This window comes from Perca flavescens, chromosome 4 (assembly GCF_004354835.1).
Source record: "Perca flavescens isolate YP-PL-M2 chromosome 4, PFLA_1.0, whole genome shotgun sequence".
Classification (NCBI taxonomy): Eukaryota; Metazoa; Chordata; class Actinopteri; order Perciformes; family Percidae; genus Perca; species Perca flavescens.
Genome location: NC_041334.1, coordinates 26,809,485 through 26,832,024, shown reverse-complemented (window position 1 = coordinate 26,832,024; position 22,540 = coordinate 26,809,485). Strand labels below are relative to the sequence as shown.

The 22,540-nt window shown below is 41.6% G+C and overlaps 1 protein-coding gene across 1 annotated transcript in view; it reads left to right on the top strand.

Moving 5' to 3' along the window:
* Positions 1-20,046, top strand: part of slc4a8 (solute carrier family 4 member 8) — a 28,138-nt gene extending 8,092 nt beyond the window's left edge. Inside the window, exons 2-25 of the mRNA XM_028575073.1 lie at positions 4,095-4,176; positions 5,259-5,411; positions 6,691-6,826; positions 7,902-8,062; positions 10,278-10,454; positions 11,018-11,106; positions 11,618-11,775; positions 11,883-11,970; positions 12,097-12,243; positions 12,800-12,900; positions 13,915-14,089; positions 14,206-14,339; positions 14,458-14,703; positions 15,041-15,146; positions 15,913-16,074; positions 16,186-16,299; positions 16,399-16,560; positions 16,668-16,919; positions 17,213-17,281; positions 17,784-17,957; positions 18,053-18,184; positions 18,283-18,386; positions 18,635-18,740; positions 19,981-20,046. Coding sequence (XP_028430874.1) covers positions 4,095-4,176; positions 5,259-5,411; positions 6,691-6,826; positions 7,902-8,062; positions 10,278-10,454; positions 11,018-11,106; positions 11,618-11,775; positions 11,883-11,970; positions 12,097-12,243; positions 12,800-12,900; positions 13,915-14,089; positions 14,206-14,339; positions 14,458-14,703; positions 15,041-15,146; positions 15,913-16,074; positions 16,186-16,299; positions 16,399-16,560; positions 16,668-16,919; positions 17,213-17,281; positions 17,784-17,957; positions 18,053-18,184; positions 18,283-18,386; positions 18,635-18,740; positions 19,981-20,046 — 3,294 coding nt within the window. The remainder of the gene's footprint in view (positions 1-4,094; positions 4,177-5,258; positions 5,412-6,690; positions 6,827-7,901; positions 8,063-10,277; positions 10,455-11,017; positions 11,107-11,617; positions 11,776-11,882; positions 11,971-12,096; positions 12,244-12,799; positions 12,901-13,914; positions 14,090-14,205; positions 14,340-14,457; positions 14,704-15,040; positions 15,147-15,912; positions 16,075-16,185; positions 16,300-16,398; positions 16,561-16,667; positions 16,920-17,212; positions 17,282-17,783; positions 17,958-18,052; positions 18,185-18,282; positions 18,387-18,634; positions 18,741-19,980) is intronic.
* Positions 20,047-22,540: the final 2,494 nt, after the last annotated feature.

Sequence of the window (22,540 nt, the reverse complement as noted above, 5' to 3'; positions counted from 1 at the left end):
AATCCTGTGCACACAACTGTTTATAGCAACTTCACTGTTTTGTTTCACTCTTTACTGCGGCAGCAGGCAACTGTTTTCCGCAAGGAGGTTTTAAAAACCCACCGTACATACCTGCTCAGCACCGATTGGCAGACAGACAAAGTTAGCTAGCTGGTGAACATAGTGAAGCATTTAGCAGCTAAAGAGACAGATATTTCCCTAATGAGTTGGTGGAGACCAAAATCAGAGAGTAAATATTGGACTTACATTCATTCAGGTGAAAAACAAACACGACTCCAAATGAATGCTAATGTTGCTCCGTAACTGCTGGATGTGTAAATGTGCAACTGTTTGCTAACACGCTTACCATGGCAACTTAAAAGGTGATGATATCATGTCAATGTTGTGTTCACAACTCTGCTTCCAAGTGGCAAAAACAATTATTTTAAGAATTATAAATAATTATTCCACACGGAGCATGTGTACTTGTACACATACAGTGGATTCTTCTACACATGTTGTCATAGTCAATATCTTTTTTAAGAAAGAAAGAAATATATGGTGTCATCTAACTTTACTCAAAAGTATTTTAACCAGGCAGGCTGAATGGATGACCATGCTTATTTACAAAGATAAAGACAGGTTTATGTTTTATAGTATTATTTATATTTTCCCTTCTAGTATCCCAGTGCTCAGTACAAGATATATCATAGCTACTGTGAATGAACAAGCCTCTCCTCTAAACCAAGTGCTGTTTAGTGCCTTGCTGACGGACACTTTGACAGGAACATGTAAATACACATTTAACAGCTCTTTCCTCTTCCATCCCTTGCATAAAAATAATTAGAAAACCATGAGTCACATTTGGTGTTTTGCCCAAGCATGACTTCCTTATTAAGTGGCCTTATTTTTTACAAGGACAGAATTGTCTTGGGATAAAGAAGTGCTCAGTCATGGAAATAGAAAGAAATCCCACAGCACTGATATGGTGGAGAGGGTGTGAAAGGAAAGCAGCATGATCCCAAAGCTGTTTTAAACTGTTGTGTGACTTATAAGTGACCGTCTGCACAGATATTAAAGCAGTTGGTTAAAAAAAGCATCACAAAAAGCTTTTTGGATCTGAGTTTTTTGCTTCTAATAAGGTAAGACATGTATCTGCATGTTAATTCTTTTTTTCACAATTTTGTGTTAATATTAGCTGTTCAATTTTTAGCAGCATATGAGAGGCTGAAGAAATGAGACAAAAAACCAGCTTAGTTGTGCGTGTAAAAAAGAAATACAGTCTGATATAGAGATAATACGGATACATTCACGCACACAGCACCATCCCCATCTATCACATTTCATAACTGTAGGCGGAAACCAGCAAAATTCTAAAGTGTTTTTTTGTCAATAAACTGTGATTGGTGTTTTATCAGGAGAACTCAATGCTTGATATTGCTCCATACACACACTTAACAGCAATACACACAGTTATATATGCACAGGGTAGTGCAATGTAGTTTTATGTCCTGGGAAGTTTATATAAAGGGACCAATCATTCTCACAGGACATATGGCTTTATATTTCTCATAAGCCAGAATAAATGAGGATGCTGCTCTTACATGCTGCTCAGACAGACCAAGATATTTTTTTATTTCCATTGCACTAATACGGTATCATTTTCTAAGAGTGGGAGTGAAGATATTTAAAAAGTTTCATTTTCATTCTCTTTTTTAAATTATCATAGGATGACGACGGACAGCACTCACCACTGCACTTGAGCAAACAGCACTGCAGTGTTGTAGTATTCAAGACCGGTCTTGGTCTCAGGACCACTTTCTGAAGGTCTCTGTCTCGTCTCAGAATCAACTACATTTGTACTCGGTCTTGTCTCGGTCTCGGATGAAGACGACTCAGGATTTTATTTCAAGACTGCAGGGATATCGCTAAATTGCCTGTGTATCGTCTGATTTATGCGTTAAAGCTATAGTGCGCAGTTTCTGTCGCCCCCATGAGGATTTCTAAGTAATAACGACTAAATTGTCAGCCGGTCCACATGATACAAGCCTCGCGTGATCGCACACAGCCCCCACCCCTCCTCCACGCAGTTACTAGTAGCCAAGGAAGAAACGGAGGATTACAGTTTTTGCCGATTGCTTACACACTGAAATCAAAAGTATTACACAAAACAAAACATTGGCCCAAATGTGCACCACTATAAGCACAATGTCAGCCTCACACTTTTTGCGATACAATACACACAGTGATTTGCAAAACACAAAACACGCTTGTATGCATTAGACACAGAAGTATATCATGATGTCACTTCCTGACAATTCCAAAACACTGACTGTCAAATTACCACACCTATGAGCCAATCTGTGAAACACCAGCCTGATCTCATGAAGTGCCGTTTTGTATGCCATTATTGGTTATCAAGACGCATACTCGCTTTTTAGCGACTTAAATTACCTTGCGATTGCGTGTGAATTTACGCCGTAGCGAGTAGTATGAAAGGGCGAAAATCCACGTAGGGAGGTTGGTTCGAGGTGGTGGATGGGTCAAACACAGGACTTTCACTCAGGAGACCGGGGATCATGTCCCGCGTGTCACGTTTCCGTTGCTTTCTTTTTTTCCTAAACCCAAGCCCGTTCATCTTTTCGTGCCCAACCAAAAAGTGTTGTTGTCCCGCGTCCCGTTATTGTTTTCGTAAATCCAACCGTCCCGTTCTTCTTTTCCTAAACCCAACCGGAGATCCAAATGCGATGTCCCGTTCTGGCGTAGACATACACGGCGTAGACATACACGCGGGTAGCTCCAAATTCAACGTCCCGTTCTTCTGCGTAGACATACACGCGGATAGCTCATAAAGCGTACAGACAACACGCGCCACTTGGCTTTAGAAAGTGGCGTGTATGTTTACGCAAAGTCATGATATCACATTGGAAACAGCCATTAGGTGCGCAAACACATGATTGCTTAATTGTAATCAGGTTTAAGCACTATAAAAATGTAGCAGGTAAGTCTAGTATTTTGTGTACTGTATTTTCAGTTTTTTTTCAGATCTTTAATTTTGTTTGTTGTTGTTATTTTTTTTTATACTGTAATTGTAACCTGCACTGTATACAGTATATTATGTTTGTCTGTTGTTTGCTGAACTAACAGTGTTATGCAAACTACTGTAGTAGCATGAAAACTGGGACATGTTTTGTTGGGATTCTCCATGTTGACATGTTGACTGATTTGGGTATATGGAGAGAAATACATTATATTTTCCTCATTCTGCAGCATTGGTCTTGTGTAGTGTTTGGTGAACTTATTGTATATTTGCACTTTCTCGGTGTACGTCATTTACAGTACTCTAATCACTTAGAAGTAGAATTGCTAGAAGTATTTTAGGTTAGCAACAGCAGTGTGTAACTGGTTCAAACAGAATTGAGTCATATGAAACGTGTGTTTCATATGGTAACCAAATATGTTTTTTATAAATTAGTGTATAGTTTTTGCAAGAGTGACTACAACACTGCAGCACTGTTTCTGAGAACGCTTCTTTACTGGGACAGTAAAACAGCAACATCCTGCAGCACTCTGCCCACAGCAGCAACCCTGATAGATGTGAATCTCTGCTAATTTGATTTGATTTGATTTCCCTTCGACAGTAGAGCCTAGCACATTCTCCAATTGACACAAGCTCTGTTTACCTCTAACGTGTGTGTGTGTGTGTGTGTGTGTGTGTGTGTGTGTGTGTGTGTGTGTGTGTGTGTGTGTGTGTGTGTGTGTGTGTGTGTGTGTGTGTATTATCGATGTGTGTGCATGCCTGCCTGTCCTTCTCTGTGCGTCTGTGCCAGACGTTCTGAGAATAGACTGTCTGGAATTTGATGCAAAAAAAAAAAGAGAAGCTGTTGCTGGTTTGGCCAATTAGTGGCTCTGTTACATTGTAGAAGTTTGTCTTTAACATGATACTTCTGAACATAATGACCCTTTCAGGTTTCCTTTGACAGACTGATCTTGAAGGGCTGAAGGTGTTCTACAAAGTTAAACTTTTCCATGAAAACAATATGGCCACTGGAGACAAAGGGCATTGTAAAAAAAAAACAGCAACAATTGTGTGTCCTTGTGTGTGTGTCCATCAGAGGCCAGATGAGGAGGTGGTGGTAGACCAGGGAGGGACCAGCTCAGTACTGAACATCCACTATGAAAAGGAGGAACTAGAAGGTGAGTAACATGTAATTATTATTAATGAAGAATGATTTCTTTCAACAAAATCAGTTCTGCACACAGTTCCAAAATAAATAGTTTTACATTTTTCTTCTTTCAAGGCAGCGTTAGATTGAAACCTATGCAGACCTCCTTTGTGCCCTGCAGTGAAGTATTTTTGTTCTTGCCCCTAAGTATTTTTGCCATTCAGTCTCTTGTTATCACAACAGGTTGCATTGGACACTAAATGCACTGGTGATAATTGGCTCAGATTGAGAGCAGTGTGGGACAGAAGGCTGATTCTCCCTGCACCTAACCCTCTTTTACTCTCAGTCACTTTAACCTACTGAGCGGAGAGACCACGGTGCACCTTAATCAACTCTGCTTTCCCCTTTAGCAGTCGTTCAAGCTGGAATACAGAAATATGCCAGTTTTAGCCTCATCCAATTAGGATTTTATATTATCTCATCAGAAAGCCTGAAATGAAATGTAGGCCTACTTATGGATGTATTTATAATACACTTATAATTATAAGTGGACAAGATTACACAAACACCACAACTCAACGACAGGAGAGTCATGTAGGCTGGGTGTAAACAAATTTCCAATGAGTTCTACAGTATGTATCAGCTTTAAAAGAGGTCTGATAATCAGACAAATGTCTTTGAAAGTAAATTGGACAAGCTGCAGTCACATGTCGTCGAATTAACAGGAGGTAAACATAGCCACATGACAGGCATGATGCCTAAGTCGCAACCTTCATCAGATAACTTGCTAAGAGGTTCATTGTGAGACTTCTTTAAGTATATGTACATTTACACAGTTCAGGAAAGCCTCAAGCTTATCTAAAGATAACAGATCGTTTTATTCATAATACATTCCTTTTTTATTTTGTCCTCCCGTGAATGTGCAATTACTGAACTCCCCAGAATCTTTATGGCCATTAATATCTCCATGATGGTGTTTTATGTTTTTTTCAATGCTCTCTTGAGCAGTATTTATACTAAATAAACTTTAGTTGCACTTAAATAATTCCAATGTCTACATATTTATTTTGAAGTAAATCCTGATACTAAGTATGCGTCTCGCCTCTATGCCAGGCCACAGGACTCTGTTTGTGGGGGTTCGGATGCCCAGGCAGAGCCATCGTCACCACAAGGCCCACGGCTCTCGGCACCGCAAGAGAGACAGAAGGGCAGGAAGCATCGCAACTCAACAGAGCGAGGATAGTGAGACGGCCACCTCCAGTCATGGTAACACACACCAAACCTCTTCTTAAGGCTGATTTGTACTTCTGCGTGAAATCTACGCTGTTGCTACGCATGAAGGAACGTGAAGACACAAACCTACACTGGAGCCTACGCCGTAGCCTGATGTGCACCTCTCGAAAAATGTAACTACACGTCGCAACGACGCAAGTCGTTCGGCCGTGGCTTGGAAGCGTTGCATTTCCCCCGACTCATTTCCTGGTTCTCCTTCTCCATAAACAACATGAAATCAAGGAGAGGAACTTTTCCTGCTAAAGATTTCTCACCGTGGTCAGAAAGCACAGGGGAGACACTTTGTTTCTCTCACTATGACTCTAGAGTCGGTACTCGCTCCGAAGCTAATCGCCGTCACTCTCTCACTTCTCCCTCGCTCTACCACACCCCCCCCCCCACACACACACACACACACACACACATGCCGGCTCGACGCACACACAAGTGCGAGTACAAGTATAAAACATCACGCCACTTACATTGGCTACGGCGAAAGCTCTGCGTGGAGCCTCCGCAGAACCATAAAACAGTATTTCTTTTGGCTCATCCAGTCATTTATCAGTCAGAGAGAGATGACAAAATAGATGATTCAGTGTAGAACATGCATGCGTGGCCTACTTTGCACCTCCACCTCCCAGAGAGGAAGTAGTTACAAAGCCTAGCAATTGTGTGGGCACACACATACAGCACCCCAGGCTAAAAAAGAGCAGGAACTAGTCAGCATGTTGCATGTGTGTTTGGTATATTTCTATGTGTGTGTGTGTGTGTGTGTGTGTGTGTGTGTGTGTGTGTGTGTGTGTGTGTGTGTGTGTGTGTGTGTGTGTGTGTGTGTGTGTGTGTACCTGTTTTACTATATTCGTGGGGTCCAAAAAACATAGAATACAGTATACTTGTGGGGTCTGCACAGCCTTGTGGGGCCCAAAATGCTGATCCCCACAAGGTTAAAGGGCTGTTTGAGGGTCAAGACTTGGTTTTAGGATTAGGGTTAGAATTAGGTTATGGTTAAGGTGAGGGTAAGGGTTAAGGTTAGGCATTCAGTTGTAATGGTTAAGGTTAGGGTAAGGGGCTAGGGAATGCTGTGTGTGTGTGTGTGTGTGTGTGTGTGTGTGTGTGTGTGTGTGTGTGTGTGTGTGTGTGTGTGTGTGTGTGTGTGTGTGTGTGTGTGTGTGTGTGTGTGGACCCAGTAGTCATTTTTAAATACATGTAATGACAAAGTAACCAGTGTTTTGAGAACCTCTTTTTGCTCCCTTGCATCCTCTTGCTTCCTCAGACACGCCGTCCCAGCGGGTCCAGTTCATTCTGGGCACAGAGGAGGATGCTGAACATGTGGCCCACGAGCTGTTCACTGAGCTGGATGAGATCTGTGTGAAGGATGGCAAGGATGCTGAGTGGAAGGAAACAGCCAGGTCAGGATCTCCTCTGGGAGCTGTTGGCAACAATGCTTGGCAATAACTCTTGTGACAGCCCAGCAGCTCTACAGCTGTATAGTTACGAAGAGAGACGTCTAGTTACATTTAAAGCTCAGTGGATAATTATTTGGTCAGTTTGCTCAAAGCTCCAAGGAGAGGAGTGACAAAAAAAACACTCCTGTGATCTAATTCATTCTGGTCAAATGCCAAAGCTCAGTTTCACATGCTAATGTCAAACCTTTCTCTCATATTGTGTGGTTAATATTTATGTCAACAGCATTTTTCCTGGGAGGAAAGAAACACATCTTTCCTTTTAAGCTCTAATGCTCCTTTCTTCCTGTCTGCACTGAGTTGATCTGGGCCTGTATTGATCAAAGCTCTAAGTATTAAACTTAAGAATGCTCTGAAGGCCCATCATGGGAGTATCAGGTTCTTAACACACATCAATCAAGCAACTCACTCCTACTTACAGCAAAGTGTAGGATTAGTGACATTTTACAACATGATTAATCATGTAGGAATAGCCAGTCAGAGGCATGGATTTAATGCTACATCTGCCATATTTTTAATTCTTGTTTTATCCTTTGATTTACTCAGTGATGTGTCTGCAAAAACTTAATTTAAATTATTTTCAAAAAGTTAATTTTGTTTATGTTAAATCCTTAGTATCCTCACTAGCATTTCATATATCTTATATATTTCTAATATAAAATAACAATTCATAAATAGGGATTGAATAATAGAAAAAAAATGGCTGAAATGGAAACAAAAAGAAAAGCAAACAAAATCAATGTCAGCGTTATTCTTGCTGCTGGCAGAAAATGGTATTTTGAAATGTTCAAATGAATTGCAAATAATATGATCTAAATCTACCTCGCTCCTGAATGATATATATTGCTTTAGATAGCCTTCATCATACTCTCAACTGACTTAAGAAACCTCATGAACTCTCCTGAATTTAAGAGCATTTTTAAGTTGTAACAAAATTTGATGAATAGAACTTAAAAGATAAAAGTAACAACACTTAACATTTACTTCCACTTGCAAACGTCTCGCCTGTTATGCCTTACAGGTGGCTGAAGTTTGAGGAAGACGTGGAGGATGGCGGGGAGAGGTGGAGCAAGCCCTATGTCGCTACTCTCTCCCTCCACAGCCTGTTTGAGCTCCGCAGTTGCATCATCAATGGCAGTGTGTTGCTTGACATGCACGCTGACAGCATCGAAGAGATTGCAGGTGAGACATATATTAATATCTCAGTACCAGAGCGTTATCTATTCCGAGAGATAAAGAAAAGCTCTGTCTGAACAATTGTAAGGCATCAGTTTTTGTCATTGGTGTTAGTGACAGGTGTTGCTTCTTCAAATGGATGTATGATTCCACAAATTGTTTTCCTGTCTTTCTCTTTCCTGCTCTCTAAAGTCACTTCTTGCTCCTGTCGAGTACATATTACATTTATTGATATAAAAAAGACTCCATATCTCAGCCAAGATGCTCGCTGGATGGCTGCTACAAATCGATTTATCCTCATAAGAGATGAGACACACATGCAGTACAGGCCTGCGAGGACCATTATCATCGTGCTGGATGCAGAAACACATAAACAGACGCACAAGTTGTCAATCATAGAGATGTAAACATACACAAGCACTGTCCAGTGTCATTACATGATGCAACCTTGTACCAGCGGCTGTGACGCATCAGTTTGTGCAATTAAGCTGAACAAACTGTACGGTTGCTCTGAGGTTGTTTTCCTTCAATATTGCAGCTGAACTTCTGTTGAACCTGATTTGCATTTCATCTACAATTACATAGCTGCTGCTGCCACAGTTCAAGCTCATTTGCATGCAATTATGCAAATACGTCGCACCTGTAATTTGCATGCAAGCACACAATTGGATAAGCACTGCCCATTTACGTCCAATGAGTAAGAACATTACCACAGTTCTTAACCTGACAGATAAATAGATGATTTTTATATACAGTACAAATAATAATACATTTTATTTAAAGCGCCATTCATGACACCCAAGGTCACTTCACAAAAAATAGGTCGTCGTGACCGAACTCGACCCGAACCCAAACATTATTTCTAAATATCTGTCCGAACCCGGCCCGGCCTGTCTGCAACACACCGAAGAACTGGGTATCCATCCTCTAACACACACACACTGTAAGTCTTCCTCATTGTGAGAGGTTTACACCCTGAATGACCTTGTTGCCTGCAATCATTCCTCTTCTCCAGATTTCCACTGCTCTTCTTAAGTCCCTCTCTTCTCCACATGACTCCTGCCAGCAGCACCTGGACTCCAAACAGTAGCTAAGATGCTTATTTGGTGTGGCAAACTGAGACAAAGACAATGTCTTGAAAAAGCTTGATATTGCATAAATTGCATATTCTAATCTATACACTGGTTCTTTTTTTAACACATGAAAGATATTATTGAATGTATGTTTCATATGAATAACTGATGGTCACCTGTTAAGTGATACACCAGAGGAGGCAGAGCTGTTGCTGTAGTCTTAAATTAGAAGCTATATCTCAAGTCTATGAAGTGTGGGTGGAGGCTACGTTAGGTGTATCATTTGGTGGTTTTGATTTGATTTCAGGCGGTTCACTTGTCACTGTCCTAATTACTGTAACATGGCTGATTATACTGAGCTGAGCTCGACACATTAGTGCTGTCCTTGAAGTGTGCTCAGAATGAATGCAGGCACTGCAGTGTTCACGTGTGTGTGTGTGTGTGTGTGTGTGTGTGTGTGTGTGTGTGTGTGTGTGTCAGACAGACACTTTGATTGACTGTGGAGGAGGGAAGGAAAGGAAGGAAAGATCCAGTACTGACTCAGCAAGTCAGTATGAAAAAGAAAAGACTGGGAGAGGGAGGAGAGCAGAAGGGGTGAGAGAGATAAAGAGATGGTGATTATTCTCTGCAGTCCCTCATGACCTGATACGTTGGACAATGTATTGACCGACCACTTCCAACACACACACTTTCTGCTCAGTACTGTGGCTTTACATGTTGACAGATTATTACATTTTAACTACAGAAATTAAAGGAAAAAGCTAATTTTTCATAGTTCAATAAAGGCTCTATAGTTGGATCATAAAGGGCCTTTAAGAGCGAAGGCGGCAACGGCAGCTCTGCGCTCTGAAACCCATTGTTTCCAATGGGTTGCGTTTTGCGCTTTGCTCGACCCAGCGGCAACCTGGTTAAACTTTGGGCGCAGCACGCTGTAGATATGTGCTGAACCCAGCGGCAAGTGCAGCGCTAACCACGTTTGGATGGAAAGGTCTATTAGTATTATTTTGTGTGTAGAGCTTATTGATTATAAATGAGTTACAGTTCTGGTCAAAATAGTACAAATAAATGCATACTGTACAAATAAAAGCTGTCTGATGCCATTGATTTGAAAAAGTCCAAAGTCTGATTTCTTTGTCCGTGTGTTGCAGACATGGTGCTGGACCACCAGGAGGCGTCCAATGAGCTGGACGACACTGTGAGAGTGAAGGTGCGTGAGGCTCTGCTGAAGAGACACCACCACCAGAACGAGAAGAAGAAGAACCTGATGCCCATGGTGCGCTCCATCGCTGAGGGAACCCGCAAACAGTCAGAGCTCCATCTGACAGGTGGGTTTCACACTGTACATCATATGCACACAAATATTAGATTTAGTTATCACTGATCATTTCAATTTCTCGGTATAAATCAAATGTAGAAATCTACTCTTATGGATATAAATTATAATAAATATGAGTTGACTTATAATTACTTTAGTCAGCAACAGCTGTTTGCTATAATAAGATTACATAAGACTTTTTTATATCAGAATGATGGATGGAGAAAAACTAGGGAATACGAGTAAACATGAGGAGACTAAAAGCAACAAGACTAAGTAACAGACACATAGGAAAGCATGATCTTTAAACAGTAACACTTGTGCTAATCACTTGACATGCAGTCACTAATGCTTTCAGGGACAGACTGCCAAAACATGTTCCTGAGCAAATGGGCGATAAGGCAGCTAATACTACTACTAAGCTTCTTCCCTCATAGTTTTTATTTATTTATTTATTTTTTGCACTTGGCAGGCCAAAAGATATATGTACTAATTCTGATCCTCTTTCTCTCTCTCTCAAACACACATACACACTTATTTGCACATACATACACACCCACACCTTACTAGCAGGGTCAGCCACATCTCCCCAGCCTCAGCCAACTACAGAACCCGCTAAAAACGGTGGCGGACAGGACAGCGCCCCAGTGGACCTTAGCAAGGTAAACAAGCAAGTTTTCTTTCTCATAAATGTGTGCAGTTTCTCCGTGCACACTGTTCATGTCTTTGCATGGATGCTGTGAAGACCACACTAGACTATAGAAAGTGGTAGATATAATTAACACATCTGACCACAGCAATGTAAGATCATCATCTTCAGGCTTGCACACTGCTAAGATCTGTGATCAATGTTTGGTGTGCTTTCATCAACTAGGTCACATAGTGCCCCCTATGAAACAACAGGAGAACTACATTTGTTCAAAGTGTATCCCACAGCAGCAGCAGCAGCAGCCCATCACTGCAAGACTGTTAAGTACAGCCACATAGGACAAATATACAAGCTTCTATTTAGCCAGTAATTTCCACCTGGAATTTTGTAGTGCATATCTGTACAGTTTAACACCCCTAGCACTGCAATTCTATCTAGCTCCTCTGACATAATACTGCACCTGTGGTGGGAGAGCTTTATGTACAACTCTTAGGTATTAAGTCATTTCTGCCTTGTCTCACCAGGTGGACATGCACTTCATGAAGAAGATCCCAGAGGGTGCAGAGGCCTCCAATGTACTGGTGGGAGAACTGGACTTCCTGGAGAGGCCCATTGTGGCCTTTGTCCGCCTCTCCCCTGCTGTGCTGCTCACCGGACTCACTGAGGTCCCCATACCTACCAGGTAGACGGCCACATAAACAATTGTTTAGTCATAAATTTAAATGATGTGTCAAGTCAATAATCCAGGAATGCTTTACATACTCTAAATAATCTGCTGACAAATATCAGGTTCCTCTTCATTCTGCTGGGCCCCGATGGAAAGGCTCAGCAATACCATGAAATTGGACGCTCCATGGCGACCATCATGACAGATGAAGTAAGTAAACTTTGTCAATTAATATCTAACTTCAAAAACCTTCACAGAACAAATTAAATCTCAACATCTGTCTTGCAAAAGCAGTCAATTTATTTCCCTCTGTCCTTCACTTTTGTCTGGAACCAGATCTTCCATGATGTAGCCTACAAGGCAAAGGACAGAAGTGACCTGCTGGCTGGGATAGATGAATTTCTGGACCAGGTGACGGTCCTGCCACCAGGAGAGTGGGACCCCTCCATCCGCATCGAGCCACCAAAGAGTGTCCCCTCTCAGGTACACAGCTATGACATAGACAAAGATTCATTTTACAACTTTGTTAAGGGTGCAATAAAACCAAGAGTGGGTGTATACATACGTAAGTGTAAGTGTAGTACCGGGATTTACAATCTTCATTCCCAGGATCTTTTCCTTCTGTCTGTTCCAAAGGTTAGAACTGAGAGGTGTTTAAGTTTGCTGTTCCCTCTACCTGGAACAAGTTACGGAAATCCATGAAACTTAATGAGCTGGTCTCATTGGTCGCTTTTAAGAGGATGTTAATTGACTTGGAAGCAGCCACATCTGGCTGTAGATGATTTGCCTGATGTATTTAGGATTGTGGTTGACTTTGAAAAAATTGCTGATTCAGTTGTTTTATGTTTTGAATGTTTTTGTGTATTTTGTGTTTGTGTGTATGTGTGGTTGTACTGCTGCCTGTCTTGGCCAGGACACTGTTGAAAAAGAGAGTTTTAATCTCAATGAGTCTTTTCCTGGTTAAATGAAGGTAAAATAAAAAAAATAGAGAGCTATTTTTTAATTTGTCTTTTCCTGGACTGTTATTGGGTGCCTGCAGGAGAAGAGAAAGATGCCAGGAGTCCCTAATGGCGGAACCTTCCAGGTAGAGGAAGAACTACATGCTGAGCACCACGGGCCAGAGCTACAGAGAACTGGAAGGTAAGCTGTCATTTGCAGGTTGATTACACAGGCTTATTGCTTTAGTAATGGCTGCTATTATATCTATCATGGTAAATATAGAAGCCAAATTCAGGTGTCAAAAAAAGAAAGATGTCATACAACACAATTGGTGAATATCGGGAGATGCTTCCATAAAGAGAGCCTGTGGAAAACATGGCACCTGTTGTGTTTTCTGTATGGAAGCCTGGGGCTGAGTTAGCACTCTCCATCATGTTTGTCAGTTGCCGGATCCACCATATCTAAATTTGAAGTTGTGAGGAGCTGAGTAGGCCTGCATGATTCGGGGAAAAATATGAATCACGATTTTTTTAGCTTAGAATTGATATCACGATTCTCTGCCACGATTTTTTTCTCACGAAGTGTATTGTTCATTGCACACATGAACCATGACAAAACAAAACAAATTGGCAGTACCAAACATTGATTTTTTTTGGCACCTATAGCACAGTGCGCATCACCACAAGCCTGTAAACCTAGAGGCTTCAATGAATAAAGAAAATAAAGTACATACTGGCCATTTAAGTACAGTAGGCTACCAAAAATAGTGACATATAACACACTGAACTAAATATGGCCCTGATACAGGCTCTATCTGAACTCCTTGAACATGTCTTTACATAATTAAAACATGTAAATCAACATGCTGCAGCTACAACTTCAGTCTCTAGAGAAAATGAGCTTGTTAATTGCGAGGTTGGACAAGCAAGTGACAACCCAAGTGTGATAGTCTGAAAGACAAACATGCACAAAAACATTCTTCCTGTTAACGCCCCCTGAAATCTTGTTGTTGCTGACCTTTAGTGGTTTAACTTCTCATCTCGATGCAGTAAGTGTACTCTAGGATACTGTGACATCGCTGATAGGTGTGGTTAGGGTGCAACACAGAACACTACCACCAACGAGACCCATCGGAGGTTTTGGGTGTTTCAGCTGGACATTACCTCTCTTAAATCTCTTGAGCACCTCTCTTCTTTTGTTGCATGCCATGATTAGGTTGTTTGGTGGTCTGATACTGGACATCAAGAGGAAAGCTCCGTTCTATCTGAGTGACTTTAAGGACGGTCTGAGCCTCCAGTGTCTGGCCTCTTTCCTCTTCCTCTACTGTGCCTGCATGTCTCCTGTCATCACCTTTGGAGGACTGCTGGGGGAGGCGACAGAGGGAAGCATCGTAAGAGCACAAACACACTCAGACACAGTCACATACTGCAGTGTGATTAGAAGATTATAGACAGTGTACATGTTACTGAGTACGAGACAAACACTCTATTTCCACATTTGTTACAGAGTGCCATAGAGTCCTTACTCGGTGCGTCTATGACTGGAGTAGCCTACTCTCTGTTTGGTGGTCAGCCTCTCACCATTCTAGGCAGCACAGGTCCTGTGTTGGTTTTTGAGAAAATCCTCTTCAAGTTCTGCAAGTATGTATTACAACAACCTGTTTGTGACAATATTTTATTATCACTGGTGCAGTCCTTTGCTAACCCATTATATATTCACTTACATCCCCTACAAACTCCTTTTCTCCTTTCACATCAGGGACTACAACCTGTCCTATCTGTCGCTGAGGACTTGCATCGGCCTGTGGACGGCCCTGCTGTGTTTGGTGTTGGTTGCCACTGATGCTAGCTCTCTGGTGTGCTACATCACTCGGTTCACAGAGGAGGCCTTTGCCGCCCTCATCTGCCTCATCTTCATCTATGAGGCCTTGGAGAAGCTCTTCCACTTGGGAGAAGTCTACCCCTTCAATGCACACAGCGATCTGGATAAACTCACACTGGCGTAGTGAGTAACGAAATGTTCTCTCTGCTGGCTCACCTGGTAGACTTTTCATTGTTTTTTCATGTGCATTGTTCTTCTCAAAGAATACAAAGCTGTCATTCTCTCTCTGCAACCATCCCCTCACTTTGTGGCTTCGCTCTGGTTGTCATTCCTGCTCTCCTCAACAAGCCTTCAGATCACATCCTTTCATGCAGTTCCCTTTTTGTCTGGCCTAATTAAAGAATAGCAAGCATGCAAGCCCATTTTCTGTCAGAAAGAAAATCTCAGATTTTCCTTGTGTCTCTCTCTCTCTCTTTCTTTCTTTCTTTCTTTCTTTCTTTCTTTCTTTCTCTCTCTCTAGCTGTAGGTGTACAGAGCCTGATAACCCCAGTAATAAAACCTTAGAACTGTGGAGTGAGAGAAACATTACAGCCTCTGTTGTACCATGGACCAACCTTACTGTCAAGGTAACGTAACTATGTGGAAACACACACACACACACACACACACACACACACACACACACACACACACACTTTGACGCCTAATCTCAATGTGACTTAGGCCTGGGCCTAACGATATTGCTTGATCATATTGATCGATATTGATAACTATTCATCATTTGAATTACCTAAATAGACTAAGAATAAACATGCCGAATTTAAACATTTCTGTTTAACACTTCATATAACATTCAACTGTTCTTCAATTATCAACCCCAACGTTGACAAAACAATGAAAAACACACAAATACTGTAAATAAGTATGGGGCCGTATCTGTCTTACAAACCCAGTTTCTAGATTTGGTGGTCCCGTCTCTTATCGGTATATATTGAACATGTTTTATATTGATATTGATCAACTGTCCATCACGATACGATAAGTTATTGAATTATTGTCCAGGCCTAATGTGACTTCCACATGATTTGCTCCAGCGTGTTTATGTATGTTAACATTCATCTAATCCGCTCACCTTCCCTGGAGCAGCTAACCTCTCTTACTGTAAAGACCTTTGCAATCACTGACAACGACATTTAATGGATTAACCTTTCACTGCTGTGTGTGTATAACTGAGCAAAGGCTTGTTTGGTTTTCTGTATTTCTGTATTTTTTTCCTTTAAGCTTTGTAGACTCCTTCCTGACAGTCAGATGATTTAGATAAAACAATATTTTGATCTAAATTATTTTCTCTTGAGTCCTCCTGAGTCCATTTTGTTCTTATTTAACCTACAGGAGTGTGTCAGTCTGCAGGGCCACTTTGTTGGGACGGCATGTGGCCACCATGGCCCCTACACCCCAGATGTTCTCTTCTGGTCTACCATCTTGTTCTTCTCGACCTTCTTAATGTCTGCCTTCCTCAAACAATTCAAGACAAGTCGTTATTTCCCCACCAAGGTAATCAACCGATATACCTGCTCACTAAGCAAAGTGGTTACTTTTTGGGAAACGTGACATGCCACAGTTAGTAACCACTGATCTCTGAGTGTTGTTATCTCCCATGCCCAGGTGCGGTCCATGATCAGTGACTTTGCAGTGTTCCTTACTATTGCTGTCATGGTTCTGCTTGATTATGCCATGGGAGTGCCCTCCCAGAAGTTAAAGGTGCCCAGCAAATTCCAGGTATAGAAAAATGAATAATTATAATGTCGACCTTAATATAAAACGCCACATGATCATGGTTAAATCATGGCCTCACTCCTATTTGATGTGATCCTCCAGCCTACCAGAGACGACAGAGGTTGGCTGATCAATCCAATAGGACGCAACCCATGGTGGACAGTCCTGGCTGCAACTATTCCTGCTCTTCTCTGCACCATCCTCATCTTTATGGACCAACAGATAACTGCCGTCATCATCAACCGCAAAGAGCACAAACTACTGGTGAGAAAAAATACAGCTGCCCTATGAATCTATGCACTGCTGCTTGCAGCTGCAGACTGTAGCCCAGTTATACATGTATCTATCTGTCCTCTTTTTCTGTTCTGCAGAAGGGCTGTGGGTACCACTTGGACCTGCTCATGGTTGGGGTGATGCTGGCGGTGTGCTCCATCATGGGCTTGCCCTGGTTCGTAGCAGCCACGGTGCTGTCCATCTCTCACGTCAACAGCCTGAAGCTGGAGTCAGAGAGCTCGGCTCCAGGAGAACAGCCTCGCTTCCTGGGCATCAGAGAACAGAGGTTAACTGGCCTGCTCATCTTCCTGCTCATGGGCTGCTCTGTATTCATGACTGGAGCCCTGCAGGTCAGTAAGACGAGCTACACATAGCTGCATCCCTCTGGCTGAGATATTTTTGATTATTTATTTCAGGTTTATTTATTAGGGACAAAGCACACTAATAATAAATAAATACATGTAAAATGTGCCAGAATTAGCCTAGAGGCTATTTTACATCTGCTGCCTCTGGACTGATGGTAATAAGTCACCCTAATAAAAGGATTAAGCTATAAATAATACATACAGATTTGGGCCTATACAATAAATATAGGTGAGTATATGTAATAGCTTATTAATGTATGTTGTTGTTTTTTCTCCAGTTCATTCCTATGCCAGTGCTGTATGGTGTTTTCCTTTACATGGGAGTCTCCTCATTAAAAGGCATCCAGGTAATGTGAAATGTGACACAGGAATATTATCCTATATGGTAAAGATGATTTACAGTAAGGCCACAATGAGTGCAATCTGAAAGTTTCTGACTGTGGCACCCTAGTGGTAGAGTCAATGGGAGTGTCCATTTTTTACAATCTGGAATTTATGAATAATTTGCAAGATGCTATAAACAGATGTGTTTTCATACTTATTACTTCACTATTACTTATTACTGGCAGGAATTGTTGTTGAAAAGTTGTTCTTTTGCCCCCTCTGTCCCAAACTCTTATTAATGCAGCTGTTCCTGTGGTGCCCTCTCCTGATCTAATTAATTCCATCCCAATTCAATGAGGCCTGACAGTTAATTGCCAGACTAATCCAACTAAATCCGTCATTCATAATTACTTTCCCTCTTTTGCCATATTCACCATCTGTCTCCCGGCTCTGTTCTCATTAATTCATATCTCTTCCTCACTCTATCTGTCTCTAACTCCCCCACCACTTGCGTTCACTTCTCAGTTCTTTGACCGTGTAAAGTTGTTCTGTATGCCGGCGAAGCACCAGCCAGACTTCATCTACCTGCGCCACGTCCCCTTGAGGAAGGTGCACTTGTTCACTCTCACGCAGCTCACCTGTCTGGTGCTGCTCTGGATCATCAAACACTCACCTGCCGCCATCGTCTTTCCTATGATGGTGAGTTGGCCTCCGTCAACATCCCCACTCTCTCTTCGCTAGCCTCTCCATGTCTCCTATTGTTTTAAAAAACAATACAATTATTTTTCCTGAAGGTGCTGGCTCTGGTTTTCATTCGCAAACTGCTGGACTGGTGTTTCTCCAAGCGAGAGCTAAGTTACCTGGATGACTTGATGCCTGAGTGGAAGAAAAAAAACCTTGATGATGCATCTAAAACGATTGAAGAGGTAGTCTACATTGAAATACACAGATGGAAATAATAATGAAAATAAATAAAGATGCACATATTGACTGGACATGTTTGTGGCATGGCTGTGTCTCGTAGGAATCACAGGTTATGCTCAGCACAAAGAAGAAAGATGCAACTGCTGTTCAGATTCCCATGGAGGCCAGTGAGCCTGTTCAGACCCCCAAAGCACACGACCCCAGGTGAGCACACACATACACACCTACTGTACACACACACACTCAAATGGTCAGATGATCGAAGTGGTAAGATTATGAGAGAAATGCTTCACCCTCCTGTCTATCTATATGCACGCTTGTCTTGTTTGGTGTTCTGCTCTCAAGTGCACCCTGTGAATACTACTGTAACACACTGAGAAAACTCCCTAAACCCCCAACTCACTCCCAACCCTGTCCTCTTTCTGCTCTCATCCTCCTCTCCCTCTCCTCAGGTGTGACCCCTCTGACATTAATATATCTGATGAAATGTCTAAAACCACCGTGTGGAATTCCATTAACTCCAATCAAAGGGACACTTGTCCTGTGGCTTCTAAGAAGGCAAGGCCATTCCCTCTTTTTCCTCACCCCTGTCATCTGGAAATATTCCTGCTGCACATTGTGCTCACTCGCTTCTTTTGTGTTTTGCAATTGTTAGTCCAAATGATAATTGCAAATTTAGGGTAGCCAAACTGTGCTCTGTGCTTTGTTAATTCAGGCTTTGTTTGTTTTACTCTGCAGGATTGAAGGGATCACATTCATAGACGAGTGAAAGGATGTCCACAGTCCTGACAGGCTGTAGTTCTGGACCACAGGATACTGCGATTTGGCTGATTTCAGCCACTTCAGTGGTTAGACAAACAAGTCTCGAAGATTTCTACCAGCTACCTGCAACACATAATACTGTCCACAAAAATAAAGAGAAGGTAGTACAGTACGCACAGACATACACATGCACTTCAATCTTTGTGAGAACTAGAAATATCTTTAAAATCTTATTTACCTACATTTAAAGGTGCTCTGCCACACGTATTTCATTACTTTGTGATAATGTCTGAAGTTCTACCATGGACTCTGTAACATTTTTTGTGGAAAATGCCTTGGTTACCTTTTTTCAAGCCATTCTAGCACGGTATAGAAAGCCTGCAGGAAGACTCAGCTAGATTTGTGCCAGTTCTCATTAATATTCAACGAGCTAAGCTGCTTGACTCTGATTGGCTAACAGCTAGCTAATCATAGCCTGGCTATCAGCATCCTTTACCCAGCAGAACTGGGCGAGCTCATGAATAGTAATGAGCTCAGGCAACACCACGTCAGACTGACCAGCTTTTGTAATTGGCCTGATATCTCTGCTTATTTCTTTTCAGTGGCTAGAGCTGACAGAGGAGGTAGCAGTTCATTTTCACATTCACGACATAACACAAACACATATGGACCTAACATATTCCAAAAAATGTGTGGCAGGGCACCTTTAAAGCCAGTGCTAACCTAATCCTAACTCTACCCCCTTGACTCGAAACTAGAACCAACCTTAGCAACGTTAACCATCTTAACCAGTTAACCAGTAGAAACCCCTGATCTCAACCATCACCATCTTCTACTTTCAGCTTGCTATTAAACCAGACAGGGAAGAAAGCCCTTAGTGATCAGTTCTGGACTGTTCACTGCCTTTGGCTTCCCGGCTTAGTTGTGAGGTTAAAGGATGAAACTTTAAGACTTCTACAGCAGCATTCATCTGTGGAAATTCAACAGAATCCAATAGCTCAGTTTTAATTAATTTGTGTCTGATGATGTGATCTAGAGACACATCCTGGAGATGCTCCAGGATGTGTCTCTAGATCACATTATCAGACACAAATTACAGTGACAGTAAATAAGGGAGGACACTGTGACAGCTGCTGGCAGCCATGGTGATTTCACTGAGTTATGTATGGGGACATTTGCTAATTCACACCTGAAACCCATGCATATACTTAAAACTGATTTGGATGTTACACCTCAAACAGCCTCACAACACTGGCGGGCATGTTGTGAGGCTGTAATTCACTGTCACTGGTCTGTCTCCAAAAATGTCAGCCAAAAAGTCTGGATGGTTTGTTTTTAGCTCATGGGGAAACAGCTGCTGTTTGTCTATAAATATCAACTTTACTGCCCAACGTCATTGAAATAGCCCATTGTAAATTCTGTTGTAGGTTGGATTTTTTATTTAACTAGTGCAGCGCCCGTTCAAAATGTGCCTGTTGGGAACAGGCGGATTGCTTGTCCTCCAGTATTGCTGCTTGCGGCTTTCTCATCTCATTAATTTCCCACTCGACATTGTGTTTCCTTGGGTCCTGAGCAATACACCTACCATGACATAGTTGCATCACATAGCAATGCTAGAGTATACGCGTCATATATATATGTTTTTTGCTAACAGCTAGCTATTTGGGATCAGGCCGGATCATTTCCGGGAACAAAAATCTTCATTTCGAAAGTTACATAATTGATTCTTGAAATGTTTTAGTTTGCTACAACGTAACGTAACCCTAACCCTCTCATGGAGTTACTGTAGCGAGTGACGTAGAGCGATCTGTGCCCAGCATGCTGTTTGGCGGTGTAACAGTTAATAGGGGTCCCCTCTAAATACACTACACATTGGTACAAAACACACTGCTAATACATATGCCCCATAGATCTCAAGAGCTCGCACTTGACACTGCACTTCCTGGGGTCCTCAGCAATACACCCGCCAAGTGTGAAGTTGTTGTCCAGAAAATCAAAGAACAGACAGACTGACTCAGACTCCTTTCATTTTAGTTACTAGATACTTAAACTAGCCATAGCTATTAACACACACACAGTTATAAACCAGAAATATGACCCGTTGCCATTCTATTAGGTACAACTATCTAAAACTAATGCAGACTAATACAACAGTCCTGCAATAAATCCCACCTTCATAAAGGTTATAAGTTATATTAAATAAAAGTGTTGAACATACTGATGAGAAAATGATCTGGTTCCTTATCTGCTAAATGCTGCACCATATTCCCCAGCTAGTTGCTAACTTTGTCACCGTTTGGTGCTGAGCAGGTAGTGAACAGTGGGTCTTAAGAGCCGTTTTGCTGAAAACAGTTGTTGCAGCTGAAAACGACATTATGAGAGCGGTGAGAGTGAACTAAAACAGTAAAAGTACAGGCCAGAAAATACAATGAGCTAAAATAAGCTATAGAGCTGAGGGGAATGGCAGAGTTGGATGATAATTTATTGTTCATCACTACAAGCGCCTGCTTTCAATTACCAGTCATGTGATCCACTGGTAATATACAAATATTAGCTGTTTTAAAGACATTTGGTCCTCACAAAGATAGAACACAAACACACAACAACATCTCTACTCCCCCTTTTCACCCTATCATCAGAAACCCAGGTTCCGCCCCTCCACAGTAGATTTCTTAAAATACATTGCAGGTTCAGTAATACATAAATCCTTTTCTGGTGCATAAAACGTTTTGTCAGTTTTGTGTGATGATGTAAACTGAAAACTGTTAATGTTAGAAGACCCACTTTAGTTGAAGCAGCGGCATCAATAACGTGTTTTTGAGGTGTAATCTTTTTCCCTTTATGGACGTTTGTCTTAAAACTATTGAGTGTGTATGATGGAGGTCGTTCTACAGAATATTTGTCATGTGTTAGTAGTACAGTGTCTTATTTCTTTACCTCAGACAAGTTCATGAATGCTCCTGAAAAGCACTTTGGATGATGTCAGGTAAGGGGATACCAGAGGTGTGTGTGTGTGTGTGTGTGTGTGTGTGTGTGTGTGTGTGTGTGTGTGTGTGTCTCCCAGGAAAATAATAATGTTTCCATTATTTTATCGGGGGGGCTGCAGCCCTTTCTTTTAAGCAATAGTTTAACCTGTGATTCAACCCAAATTTACCTTACTAAAACTCTTTATCTATTTATATTCTATTTATATTTATCAGGGTCCCTTTGTACCAGTGCAAACTTTTTTATCCATCAATGCGAAATAGAGGTGGTTCAGGTAAAGCCTAAAACTCTTTACATGTGCTAAAAAGAAATACGTTTTGACATTGTCACACTTTCCTTTATTATGTGGATTCCCGAGACATGTCAGTTTGGATAAACAAGGTTCAGGTTTAATGTGCTCCCCCTCTTATTTTTAATTATGATCTGGTGGTTTGTCTTAAATTAATTTAGAATGGGACTTGCACACCAGTGTCACCTCAAAGCTGGGAGAGCCACAGGGAGCAGAGAGAATGACCTTCAGTAATACTTTATTTGTAGTTGCACTTTCTGTAGATAAAGAATTTGTGATATATTTTATTTTGAAGAAGTCTATTAAGCAATGAAATGATTTT